The 13494-nt window shown below is 51.8% G+C and overlaps 1 protein-coding gene across 5 annotated transcripts in view; it reads left to right on the forward strand.

Moving 5' to 3' along the window:
* DOCK1 (dedicator of cytokinesis 1) overlaps positions 1–13494 on the forward strand; it is a 509676-nt gene that overhangs the window by 99195 nt on the left and 396987 nt on the right. For all 5 annotated transcript variants that reach the window (XM_047703535.1, XM_047703534.1, XM_047703533.1 and 2 more), the window contains exons 14-18: positions 4077–4201; positions 5356–5454; positions 6414–6486; positions 11401–11504; positions 11872–12055. In XM_047703535.1, the coding sequence (XP_047559491.1) occupies positions 4077–4201; positions 5356–5454; positions 6414–6486; positions 11401–11504; positions 11872–12055 (585 nt within the window). The remainder of the gene's footprint in view (positions 1–4076; positions 4202–5355; positions 5455–6413; positions 6487–11400; positions 11505–11871; positions 12056–13494) is intronic.

Here is a 13494-nt window from a genome sequence, read left to right on the forward strand (position 1 = left end):
ATTCCAGCGACCCTGGCTGCCAGGCTACCGGAGCGGGGTCGGGGAACCTAAAATGTAGCGAAGGACAGTGGAGCATGGCGCCCTTTCAAGGGCCCCACGGGCTTCACTCTACGTTGTGCTCAGTGGGTCAGTCGTGGCGGTTGGTTCACTGGAGGATGAAGGCGGCACTTTGTTGATGGTAACGTAGGTTCACAGCGAAGGTCCTGTCACTTCTTTGGAATCATCCAGCACGTGTTCAAAGTTAAGGAGCACAGTTTAGGTAAATGGACCCTACTATGTTCCAGACCCTCAGGGTCGGTTGTGGGTTAAATGTCTCTGCACCGCTGTGGTCCCCAGCCTCAAACTTCACCTTCAGCCCGGAGGTGAGTGCAGGACCTGGAGTCTGGTCTCTTTTTGGAGCTGTGCCAGGGCTCCTCCCCAACCTTGCTCAGCTGTGCTCTGTTGCTCTGAAGAGAGTAATGATAATTCCTACCCATAGGGTGGGTTGGAGTTGGGATGCTGTAGTGGGTAAAGTCACAGAAAACACAAGGCCACCTCAAATGGCTGAGCCCTAAGCATGATCACTGGCTCACGTCCCTGAGCGACGGACACAGCTGGGCTCCCTTTCTCCATAGTAGCCTCTGCTGCGTTGTCTCCTGTGCGTATTGACTTTGTCCTCTGGGTAAGGGCTCTGCTGGCTTCCATGTTCTTCCCAGACCCCAGTGTCCTAAAGGAGATAGTGTGCTTTGGACCCAGTGTTGCCCAGCAGGGAGCCTGGGCGTCGGGCAGCCTGGCCTGCTCAGGCCGCTGCCCCGTGGCCCCTGGACAGCTCTGGGCTGGGCATTATCAGCCACCTAGACATCCGCGCCTCCCAGCGGCAGGGGTTGTGGGAGGGAGACAAGGACACCGGACGCGTGTCTGGGTAGACATCTGATCAAAACAAGGAAGGAGGGGCAGCAAGTGAACGTTGACACCTGAAACCTGCTCAGTTCCTGTTACTTCTTAGTACCGCTCAGGCTCAGTAATGGATGTTAAGCTTCTTAAACCAATAATGGAATTCTGTGTAAAGATTAATCTTGTATTTATATAATACTTTTCAGTTTCCAAATAACATTTATATTAATAATCTGATTTGATCCTCACGAGATCCTGGGCAAGCCCGTGAATATTTATCCTTTATATCTGTGGGATACTTTTTGGTTTGCTGATAATGCTCACGGAAGTCTACACATTGGTGTTGAACTAATTGCAATTGAAATTAAGCCGCAGCCTAAAGTTACACAACTAATGAGCAGTAGAAATGGGGCCACACCACCGCACATTCAAGGATTCCCCGTGGTGTCCCTTTAAGGGCCCTGCTGCACATTCCAGGAAGAGCTGTCTGCTCACTGTGTGCCCTATCAGAGATACTGGTTTGTGTAGTGTAGGGTAGGTGGGGACGTGTTCCTTCTGCTTTCTCTATCTCTCAGGGCTGTTGTGGGTCGTTGCGTTCTCTGGCTGGTGAGTTGATGTAAAGGACATCTCAGATTGGTTAGGCTGGTATGTAGCAGCTTACCCATACAGGAGGAAAGCATGACCTCCAGCTCGCTGTGAAACCGAGGGATACCTTCAGCAGGCAGGAGTCAAGTCTGTGCGCAGCAAATTAATTTGGAGCTCTTAGTGGATGCATTGCTTGCATGTGGACTTGACATGAAATTTATAGATTAGGATGACATTGGGCATTCGTCTTGGGTGGTCTGGGATGGCCTCATGTTCAAAGAGAGACCCAGGAAACTTCTAGCTTGTACTGGTCATATTTCCCTTTATAACTGACCAACCTAAAAGGTAACTCTAGACCTCTAAAATAATCTCCTCATAGATTCCTGCGGAAGCCTTGTAGCTGACTGTTGTTCAGAGGGTTCTGTGTACTGAGTTGGGAGTTGGGGTTCCTGTAGTGTGGGACTCTAGCTAGAGGGAGCCACCATGTTCTCTATGGCCAGGGAATCATTGACAGGCTGTGGGTACCGCATGGTACCCTTGGGAAAGAGAGAGAGAGAGAGAGATTGACACTCTGGGGTGTTTTCACTCAGGTCCCTGGCCTTTAGCTTGGTAGGACCTGTGCATTGTTCCCATCTTGTCCTGTCTTATGGAGATGTCTTTCTTTCTTTCTTTTAAGATTTTATTTATTTATTTGATAGAGACACAGTGAGAAAGGGAACACAAGCAGAGGGAGTGGGAGAGAGAGATGCAGGCTCCTCACTGAGCAGGGAGCCCTATGCGGGGCTCTATCCCAGGACCCTGGGATCATGACCTGAGCTGAAGGCAGACACTCAATGACTGAACCACCCAGGCGCTCCATGGAGATGTGTTTTACAGAGATGTGCATCTCCTTTGCACAGTGGGAGAGCCTGCGGTGTCACCTGTGTTTTTCTGCCAGCTTTTCTGCCTTTCTATGAGCCACTGGAAATCCTGCAGGTTTTCTGAAGGATCCTGGTGGGAAGCAGAGTTTTCCCCTGAGCCCAGAAGGTGGCGGGAGACCTGCATGAGGCAGAGGGTGTGTGAGTCCACCCACGCCTGCTTGCAATTCCTTCCTCCCCAGAGTGAGAAACCTGGGGCCCTGCAGGCGTCCACTGAGGGCACTCTTGTGGTGTGCATCTGTGGGGCTCATCTGCCATAAATAGGGTCTCACTTCTGGGCCGGCTCTGTGTCTGGATGTCTAGGCCAGTAGGAGAGTGAGACCATGGGGTTCACCACCTCCCTGCCCCCCAGCGTGTCATGGCCGTCTGGCTGATGAGGCCTTTAAGAAGCTCTTATAGCCCTTTTTGATTACAGGTTTTGTGCTTTGGTAGAATGTGCAGGCCGAGGGGTCCCGCAGATCTCCTCAGCCTTATCAACTGTTCAGCGGCGGGTGGTATGGGAGGTTCAGTGACTTGTCTGCAGCTGCTCAGGGCTTGGTGGCAGGTGTTGGCCTGGCAGCTTTGCCTCCTGCCCCTGGGCTGGGCTCCATCACTCTTAGCTTCTCGCACAGTCAGTATTACTGACTGCAGCCGTGCTCCCTCTCCCAGTAGCGTCTGTGGCTGCAGAAACAACCCACTGGGATTATTATAATAATGACTTTTAAATGGAGGCTTAATTTAATAGTTGGAGACATTAAAAGCCAGAATAGAGCAGAAAAAAAGAAAGGAAAAAATTAAGAATGCAAGGGGACTGTTCTTGGCTCATAGTGGGCCATTTGCTTCTTTTGATGGACTGGTTCCTCACATCTCCTGTGGGAGGGCAGGTGGGTCCACGTGGCACGTGACCAGACACACAGCAGAGGGAGAAGCACTGGGTAGTGATGCTTGCTCTAAATCATGCGGCTAATGAAGCTTGCTAAGTTTTCCCAGTCGGACCATTACCAGGGGCCTCATAGGCTCTCACTAGGAAGAAGCATCTTGAGTTTGTTTGTTGTGTATGGGTTTTGTTTTTGTTTTCACAGTTTATGGCCCATCTCACTTTAAAACACACAAGTCTGTTCTGATCCTGACAGCTGCCCACCAGGAGGAGAGAAACTTCTCTCTTGACCCGCTCCTAATCCCTGATCCCAGACATCAACTCAGAACCTTGGCTTGTGGCTCTAATTCTCGATCAGCTTCTTGTTCAAGTCCTTGGAATAATGTAGAGGGAGCCAGTATTGCTCGTTGTCATCTGAGGTGTGCCACTGATGGTGTGATAATCTTGGGTTACCCATATACCGAGAACACAGCCCGTGGTCCACCATGCGATGGTGATGGGAGTCACGCTGGGCCATGGACACTGGAGAGGGGATGGTCACTGCAAACCCATTGGCGGCATTCGAGTCGCTGTGGGCATGAGCTGCCCACTGAGGTGAAGGACCGTGCAGATAATTCAGGGCCTTGAAGTTTCTCCTCCTTCTTGTGATCTTACGATGATGTTGCTGAAAACTGCTTTTGTCATGTGCTTAAATGCTGAGACTGTTTTGTAGAAAATATTTTGTAATTACATATACAGTGTTTATAATTCTCTGCTAGGATTGGTAGCAATTTCACCAGTGTTGCAGAATTCCCTGTTATATTATGAATAATGGATTGGTTTTAAAGGTATAATTTCCCCCCCAGGTGATGTTCGAAATGATATCTACGTAACGTTAGTTCAAGGAGATTTTGATAAAGGAAGCAAAACCACAGCAAAGAATGTGGAGGTTACAGTGTCTGTTTACGATGAAGACGGAAAACGGCTGGAGGTATTTATTGTTGCAAAGCTTTATCTGTGGTGTTGAAACTTTATTTTCCAAGTGTTTCCTTGGCTCTCCTGCAGAATAGGAAAAGACATAGCTGAGGCTGCTTGATACCATTTCTGGGGATAAGAGTTTATTTTCTACCCTCTTCTCCAACTCGCCAGAAAGAGCTGGCGTCCTTGGGGTCCTGGCTGCCGCCTACCTTGAGAGACCCTGTGGTCCTGAGCCCCTCTTTCCCGGTCCTATCACAGGGCCTCCCTTGCCTACATAGACCCAAGCCTCAGAGGTCTAGTGGTTACACGAGAAGTTCAGACACCGTTATTATCACCATTTGAGAGATAGGGAAACTGAGGCCCGGGGAAGTCTCGACCAGGGTCAGAGAGTTAAGTGGGAGTTGGAACTGGGTTTTGAATCTGGGCCTCTGACCTCTTGTTCTCCTGGGTGGTGGTGGTTACCACGGTGGCCTGCAGGACTCAGCGTGCTGGGCGATGCTGAGGGATGGTGACCTCCTCTGATGACTGGAGGCCACGCCAGAGCAGGTGTCCCTGCCAGCTGCCCCTCTGGACCCTGGGGAGCAGACTGGGCTCCTCTGGGCTCACGTGTCTGAGAGCAATGCCCTGTGTGTGCACCTGAGGCTCAGCTGTGCCAGGAGGTGAGGGTGGCATCCTTTCTGTGTAGGTGGCCCATGTCCAGGGTCACTGCCAGGTGGTGTTGCCCCTGCCACTTGGGCTTTATTGGCATAGCTTCTGCTGGAGCCGAGTGGTCAGTTTACGGCTGGTAGAATGGGAAGGAGCATTGCCATCTCTTTCTCGCCTCTAGCTCTTCATCCTGGACCTACTGAGTGAATCCGGCAACTTCCTGCAGATCTGAATGTGAAGGCTGTTAGGGGTGAGGGTCGGAAGGACGGAGGACAGTAGCATTCCTATACTGATAGCCATCAAGATGCTGGAATGTCTGCAAGCGAGACTGTATGCTGGCTGCGGTGGCTCCAGATGGATCTGTCCTTCCATTGCTGGGAGCATATTCCATTTGTGATGGGGTTTATTGGCATTCCTGTAGCGCTCTGCTTAGCTCATCTAATGGGGGCGGGAGGTGGGGAGATGGATGCAGTGTCAAGCTCTATGAGGTCTGATGTGAACTCTTTATGCCTTCTTTTAAAGCATGTGATTTTCCCGGGTGCTGGTGATGAAGCGATTTCAGAGTACAAGTCTGTGATTTACTACCAAGTAAAACAGCCACGTTGGTTTGAGACCGTTAAGGTATCATTTACATGGTCATTTTATCCCACGGGGTTGATTATGAAATGCTCATTTGTATCCCAAGGAAGTCCCCAGCTCCCACCCAGCCCGGGGCTGCTTGCCAGCGGGCACCCTGAGCAGGCAGAGGAGCTCTCCCCACAAAGTCGTTCAAGGTTGCTAAGGAACCACGCCGGCATTTCTTGGAATACATTTACTTCCATCTCCTTTTGGACATAAAAATAGGACTTTCATGGAGACAAATGACAAAGTCCTTTAAAGATAGCTATTATCTTTCTCTTCCCGGGTCTGTTATGTGTGTGGCATGCTGTCTTTACACCAAATGGGAAAAAATAGAGGTGACAATGTATGGAGGACGTCACTGGGGAGATGGGTCCCCGTCCATGGGGTGACACTGCTCTCCCGACGTGGCTCGCTGACATCAGCATGGCAACCCACTGTGGCACACCACAGCCCCCATGCCAAGGGCTTGAACATTGGGAAACTCAGCCTGGGGTTGGCCTTAGAAGACAGATGGTAGCTAGGAGAATTGGGGACAGTCTTTGGTTAAAGGCAGCATGCATGGGGTCTGTCTTCTTTGACTGCTCGTCACAACAGGAAAGCTTTCTTCCTGCTGCCCGAGGGCAGGTCCCTGCAGCTCTGGAGGGACTGTGGACACCTCCAATAAGGGCTATTAGGAACATGGCAACTTGTAAAAAATAGACTTTAACAGTGAGGATGTGAACATTTACGAAATTGTCTGTTGTCTTACAGAATCGGTTTGGCATCCCTTGCAACATTGTCTTGTTTAAATTTTCCAAAAGCATTTTGCCTTTGGGAGAGTCCCGTCGGGGATTAGGCATACTGTATTTTCGTCCCTGCAGGGAGGAAGTGCGCAGTTGCACAGTATATTCAGTTGAACAAAACCATTAATGTGAGAAGATGTGGTACAGGTGCTGAAACCTTCTTTTTCAATTGCACAGGTGGCCATTCCCATTGAGGACGTCAACCGCAGTCACCTTCGGTTTACCTTCCGCCACAGGTCATCCCAGGACTGTGAGTAATCCTTTGATTTTAGCCCGTGTTGTTTGCAAGGGGAAACTGGGGGAAAGCTCCGTCGGCTGCACTTGTCACTTGTTCTGGATTATTCTAGAACTAGGTGATCCTAACAGATGCGGTTTTAATCCTCTAGCTCATTTCCATGTCTGGAAGGTGTTATTGACTCTTTTTCATTGCGAGGCTTATGGGAGATCTTAATTTTCTTCTCAGCTTTTTTTTGCTGCTGCCTCCTGTTCTTCCTTTCTGTTTCTTCTCTTCCACGTGACTTTCTAACGCTGTTCCATTCATCCACAAAGTCACTGAGATACAAGTAGATTTCAGAAATCCGCTCCTAATGACGTTTGCGTCGGAATGGAAAACCTCGAGATCTGTTTTGTGTTTGTGGGTAGCCCCCACATCTGGCTTCAGACTGCACTTCTCTGGTGGGAGATGTTGGTGTAGTTGTGACTGATGCTGAGAAGAAGGGAAGAACTGGGGTTCGGATCCCTGCCCTTCCAGAAGAATTCTTTATCGGTGCCTGGAGTTCCCCCTTCATGTTCATTCTTGTCTGCTAAGGACATAGCCCTGTACTAGACACTAAGACATCACGACAGACAGCTGTATCCCTCCTTGCCCTTTGTGGTCTGTACCCCCAGGGCAGTGAGCTAAGATTTGGGACAGTAATGCCCAACAAGATGGGCTGCATTGTGTTGCTGTTGCTTTGAGGGGAAGGGTGGTCTGGGGGCTGTGTTTATCACTTGGGTGGGGACCACTTGAGTGGGGGGTCCTCTGCCCTGGCTCTCTGGAGATGCTTCATCTGGAGGATAAGTGCCTGGGGGTCTTGACCAAGTGGGATGGAGGCTGTGGAGCCCATGGCATGATGTTTGGCATAGAGGAGGGGGTGGGCCCTCAGAAGCCACTTCTGTGTGGTAGTATGTCCATCCTTCATGCTGTTTCTGGAAGGGGGCCTGCCTGACCTAGGCCCTTTCCGGGGAACGGGACCCACACAGGTATGGGGTGCAGGAGAGTGAGTGCGTGTGAAGCCGGGGGAAGGTGGGCCTCACTGTGTGGCCAGCAAGGAGCTAGGACCCCACTGTTGTTGAGAAGCTCTGGGGGAGGTGTGTTCCTGCGGTCTGCAGGGCTGTTGTGTGCAGAGCACGCATATCAGCCTGAAGACGGGCTGTGGGGGGGGATGGGGCAGGTGGATCTGGCGCATCATCCCATCTCCTGTCCCTTTCCAGCGTTTCAGCAGAGCAGGGCCTTAGCTGATGAGGGGTTGGGGTTCAGGGAGATGGGGAGAAGCAGGGTGGCGAGGGCTGGGCAGCGTGGGAAGCAGTCCCCAACCGTGGTGGACTTGCATGACGGCCAGAGCCAGCCCACCAGGTGGTGGCCCGGGGTGTGCTGGTTGTGCATGGCCCTCCTCGGTGCCCAGAACCGTGGGGTAGGAACAGTGACTCAAACATGTGAGCTAACATTTGTGGGCTCTTACTGTGCTGTTTGGATCTGTCCTCACCCACGACAGCCTCTGGGTCCTCACTGTGGTCATTGCTCTGCACTTCTGGTGGAGGAACTTGTGGCTCACAGACCCCAGCTCAGTCCCCAAAGTCACCCAGTTTGTCAGTGGGGGAGCTCGGGTTCAAACCCGGTCTGCGTGCTTGAGTGTCCCACTCCCGCACCTTGGGGGTGTGGCGAGGCCATTTAACGTCCTCTGGTCTTAGTTTAGCACCTGCTGTCTACACCTCACAGAGAAGATCCTCTTTCCAAACTTTAGTTTGAGATGAGTTGTGAGGTCAGCCTGGGGGGATCATGGATCAGTAGACAGGGTGCGGGGTGAACGGAGCGGGGTGCGTCATGGGGCCCACTCAGGGGAGGTCATTCCTTGCCCAAAGCAGGGAGCAGGGGCCGGGTAGAACGGCCGGGAGTGGGAGCAGGCTGCAGGGAAGAAGGTGGGAGCACTGGTGGGCAAGGAGAGAGTTTTAGAATCCACAGAAACTTGTCTTAAAAGGCACGCTCGCCCTTTACGACGAGCTTGTTCTCTCTGGTTAATAAATTACATTAGGGCAGAGGGATATCCTCTGTAGCATTTTAATTTTCAAAATCCTTGTTTTTCTAGTCAGTTTTAAGTACTTGTCACAGACAGGGTGCTGTCACCCGACACGCCACCACACATTTGCACAATTAATGAGGCTCCCTGGCTGTGGCTTGTGGGGTTTTGGAACCGCGTGGAACACCGGGAGTGGGAGGCTGCCTCCGTCCTGAGCTGGCTGCCTCGGGAGCGACGGCAGCCCCCAGGGCCTCCTTAGCCTGCCTGAGCACACACGTGCAGGGTCAGAAACGGGGGTGCGGCCCCGCCCCTGCAGTAAAGGGAGACACGGTGAGCGCAGGGAACCAGTGCTGGGGCTTCTCAGGCTGGGCTCCGTTCCGGGGTCGGGAAGCCTGATATGACAGACGCTCCGGCAGCCTGTGAGCACTTCCAGTGCGTCCGCTCCTGTTTCTCCTGAACTCGAGCCGGTGTGCGGCCGGGTCCGCCGGCCGGGAGAAGAGTTTCCTGGGCTCTCAGGGGGCCTGGCTGGGTGGGGCGGCCCTGCCTCTTGTGCCCTTGGTGTCCTGCAAAATTGTTGTCTCCTCCCAGTGGTTCCAGTGAGCACGTAGTCAGTCCTGCCTGTGGCCTCGATGTCAAGGTATAGGACATTAATCAAAGGTGCACAGTATTACTTTGTCCTACTTACTCATCTTACTAGTAAGATCAGAGGAACCCGTGTGCTGGCGGGGGTGCTCATGTGTCCTTCTGAACGATGGCTGCTCGCATGGAGATCTCTTCTTTCTTACCTGAACATTATGGTAGTTCACATTTTCTGTGTCCTTTTACAAAGTTGTTATTGCTATTTTTATTCCTAGAGTAAAAATTTTTTTGTCTTCATTCCTGCCTTTGTTTTGGTAGGTCAGTCATTCCTTTCTAATTAGCCAGCATTTATTGAGCACCTGCTATGTGCCGGGTACCCATGGACACCAGGACTGCAGAGATGAACGACACGCGTCATCTTTGGCAGTGGTGGTGACTCGGGGTAGATACTTTGATCCCCTGACTCAGGGTGGGTGGGTGTGTTCCTTTGTTGACCTCTGTCTATCTGTCTCTCTCTCTTTTAAGATTTTATTATTTGAGAGAGAGAGAGTTCGGAGAGGGGCAGAGAGAGAGGGAGGAGCAGACTCTGTACTGAGAGTGGAGCCTGACATGGGGCTTGAAACCAGGACCCAGGGATCATGACCTGAGCGGAAGGCAGAGCCTCAGCTGACTGAGCCCACCAGGTGCCCTCTCTTGTCATCCCTGAAAGAGAACGTAGGATATATAATTTTAAAGATGACAGCTCTAGAACCCAGTGTTTTCGTGCCATACTCTGTGGCATCTCGCAGAACCTGTGCAGAATCTGCTTCTTCAGTGGAGACTCCTTATCTGCCTCCTGCTCTGGCCCTGGCCCACTCACCCCCAGCTGCTCACCAGCCACCTGGCTCTCTGTCCTCAAGGGCCAAGCGTAGGGCCGCTCAGGGACTTGCCTTTGGCCGTGTCTCTTCTGGGAAGGTTTATGCACCAGCTCACATGTTGTCCATCTCCTCAGAGACCTTGTCCAACTATCTAGACATTCATCCCTGTTCCACCATGCCCCTCTCATGCGTCACTGTCACCAAGCGAAAGGACCGGTTTGTTGGCGTCTCCCCAGCTAGAACAGATGCTTCCCGAGTACCTCATAGACGGCAGGCCCTGTTGCGGGCACTGGAAATAACAGTGACAAGTGTGCAGCAAAGCTAATGAATGATAAGCCATGGTGACCCGGTGGGGATCGGGACTGTCCTCTGGGTTTGCTCGGGTAGCCGGCACAGAATAGACTTGGGGGGGGCGGGCAAGGGGGGTTGCGGCTTGAACAGCAGAGATGTATCTCCTCACGGTTCTGGCGACTTGAGTCTGAGAGCAGTGTGCCGGCCTCCTGGGGGTGCGGTTGTTCATCCAGCTTGTGGACCCACAGAGGAGGAGAGCTCTGCTGTTTCGCTCTTTTTTCTCCAAGGGCACTAATTCTGTGGGGTTGGCACTCCCCCCTTAAGGCCTCGCTAACCTCGAGCTCCTTCCTACAGGCGGCACGCGGGGGTTGCTTAGGGCTCTAGGCCAGACCGGGGAGGGACACAATTCAGTCCATAGCAGTTAAGAAGAAGAACACATCGGGGGAGGGGAGAGAGTGTGCCTGGGTTATGATTTACTGTGTTAGATGGTCTGGGCACCTCAGAGCAGGGCATCTGTCAGCCAAAACTTGAATGAAGGGAAGGAATGAGTCTCACCCGCATCCAGGTATCTGGGGGAGGAGCTTTCTTGCCAGAGAACAAAATTTCACATTCATGCGTTCCCTCTGCCTGAATTTGTACTAGTGGATGTCATGAGGTAGGAATCTGTTCTGTTTTTCCATACTGATAGCCAGTTTTCTCAGGGAATGGCCAGTCCCTACTGCACTGCCCTTTGCATTATGTTTCTGGACCCCGTCACTCCCATTGCCTCTGGGTGTCCCCGATATTAAGCCTTGCTATGGTCTTTGTGGTCATTTCCCAGACACTGCTGGTTTCTAGGTTTGCAGACCTCCTGCCTCCCCATCCTTCGTGCTCTTGAGCTTCCTCCACTGCTCGTGACCGTGGGAATCCATTTGCATGTTCTATGAGGAATCTCTTCCTTGAGGTTCTGATTGGAGTTACTTGGAATTTACAGGTTAATTTGAGCACCACTGGTCCCATTAGGAGGAGTCTTCCTCCTAGTGAACACACTTCCATTTTTCCATTTCTGTTTCCTTTAATTCAATGCATTTTTGTCATGTTTTTGTAAAGGGTGGCCCTTGTAGTTTTTTATGTGATATTGCCGTGATGGCGGTTGACAATGATGATGGATTTCTCTTGCAGCCAAGGATAAATCTGAGAAAATATTCGCACTAGCCTTTGTAAAGCTGATGAGATACGACGGGACCACGCTGAGGGACGGGGAGCACGATCTCATCGTCTACAAGGTATGCTGCTTGCTTGGTGCCGTACTGCTGGTGTGGAGCCCCTCTCCTACTCCATCCTCCTTTCCGGGACTCCTGGGCTGAGCTGACGTTTCCCGTGTTTGTGGGAAAGCCGCTCTCTAGTTTCACTTACCCGCATGCACATCTCCGATGACCAGCCCTTTTGCTGTCCCTAATGAAAGAGCAGGATGTGCAATAAATGTTAACATGAATGAATCTACACCAATAAGGGCAACCGTAAAAATAAATAGTTTCGGAAGTGATAAAGAACAAACATGATGGCTAAAAGGATGAAGGATGCGACAGATAGAAAAGAAGTAGGGATCGTCGATTGTGACTTGCTTCCGATGTGCCCGTGATTAACCACCAGGCGGAGGCGAAGAAGCTGGAGGACGCCGCCACGTACCTGAGCCTGCCGTCCACGAAAGCGGAGCTGGAGGAAAAGGCCCACTCGGCCACCGGCAGGAGCATGCAGAGTCTTGGGAACTGCACGATCAGCAAAGACTCCTTCCAGATCTCAACGCTCGTGTGCTCCACCAAACTTACCCAGAACGGTGAGTCTGCGGATGGCTCTGTGTTCACCCCGCAGTTTTCCTCCCTCAACCCCATTCTTTTTGGGCTCCCAGCCCACTCTCCACTCCACGCGTTCTCCATGTGCTGGTATTGGCCGGCCTCAGTGTCCATGGACCAGAAGGGGGCATGGCACCCGCTGCACCTGAAAATGTACTACAATTTTGGTGTGAGCATTAACCTTACAGAGAGATAACCTATTGGGTTTGCTTTCAAAAAAGGTTTTTGGCCACAGGAAGGTAGCATGATGTAAGGGAAAACCCACGGGATTTGGAGTCAGATCAAAGACCCAGTGTGGAACGCTTGCCGTGTGCTCACCCTGGAAGTGAACTGGAATGGGGGCCTGTGAAACTGAACCTCACTTACCTCGTCTCCACACACATGCGGGTGTGACATCTGCCTCAGGGGCTTCGTGAGGGTGTGGGGGTTACACACGCCAGAGGATCTGAGCTACCCACTCTGTGTGTGTGCCTTTCTTCCCAGTTACTTCGCCCAGAGAATCACCAGTTAGCTTTACTTCGAAAGGCCGGCTTGGTGGCCCAGGGCACACCTTTTTCCCCACGCACTGTCTGGATGCGGCAGGGGTGCCTCTGCATACTTACTCCATTTACAGATTGCATCCCCCACGTGTGGCCATATCACGGCCATGCAGAGGGACTGTATCCTCTCTCGAAACTCAGCTGGAAAATCCAATTTTTTCCTCTTTGCCACCCAATATGGATTTTGATTATAAATGTTGGTTGGTATCTTGAATTGTGTCCCTGGGTATTGTCCGTAAATCTTGGCAGTAGTCTCGGATTTGTTAGAGGCACAGTCATTGTTTGGACTCTAACCGGGTAAACGCGGTACAAAGGGACCCCATCATCAGAAAGCCATGGCCCTGGAGTGGAGAGCGGGCTGGGTATTCCTGCTGTCCGTGCCTACTGTCTCCCTGCTGTTCTGCTGGCTTTACATACAGACTGTGCCTCCTCACCACTTGTCTTGTGAGTCAGCCGTGTGGGGGAGCGTGTCACTCAAATGCAGGAAGACCTTTTGGACGTGTCTCTCTAATGTTACCTTCATCGTCACAGTTTGCCCGAAGTGTTATGAACTCTCCCAGCTGGTGGTGTGCAGTGATGTCCGTAAGCAAATGCAAACCCTTACGTGGGCATCAAGCTCTGTGCAAGTGTGGGGAGCGTGCGGAATGCACTGGGAGTGTGCAGCTTTTGTGCCCAGGGAGCACGTGGTCAGCAAAGCAGTTGCTGGTTTGGGACTGCATTATGGAAAGGGTGCCCCACTGGTCAAACGTTCCTCTCTGGATATGGTCCTGCTAATTCCCTCCCTAGTCTGACAGCTGCACTGTCCAAGGCCTCATTAAACTCAGGGCAATGGCCGCCTCACTGGTGAGTCACTACCCCACATGTGTGGCACTCGGCTTTTCATC

This window comes from Lutra lutra, chromosome 14 (genome assembly GCF_902655055.1).
Source record: "Lutra lutra chromosome 14, mLutLut1.2, whole genome shotgun sequence".
Lineage (NCBI taxonomy): Eukaryota > Metazoa > Chordata > Mammalia > Carnivora > Mustelidae > Lutra > Lutra lutra.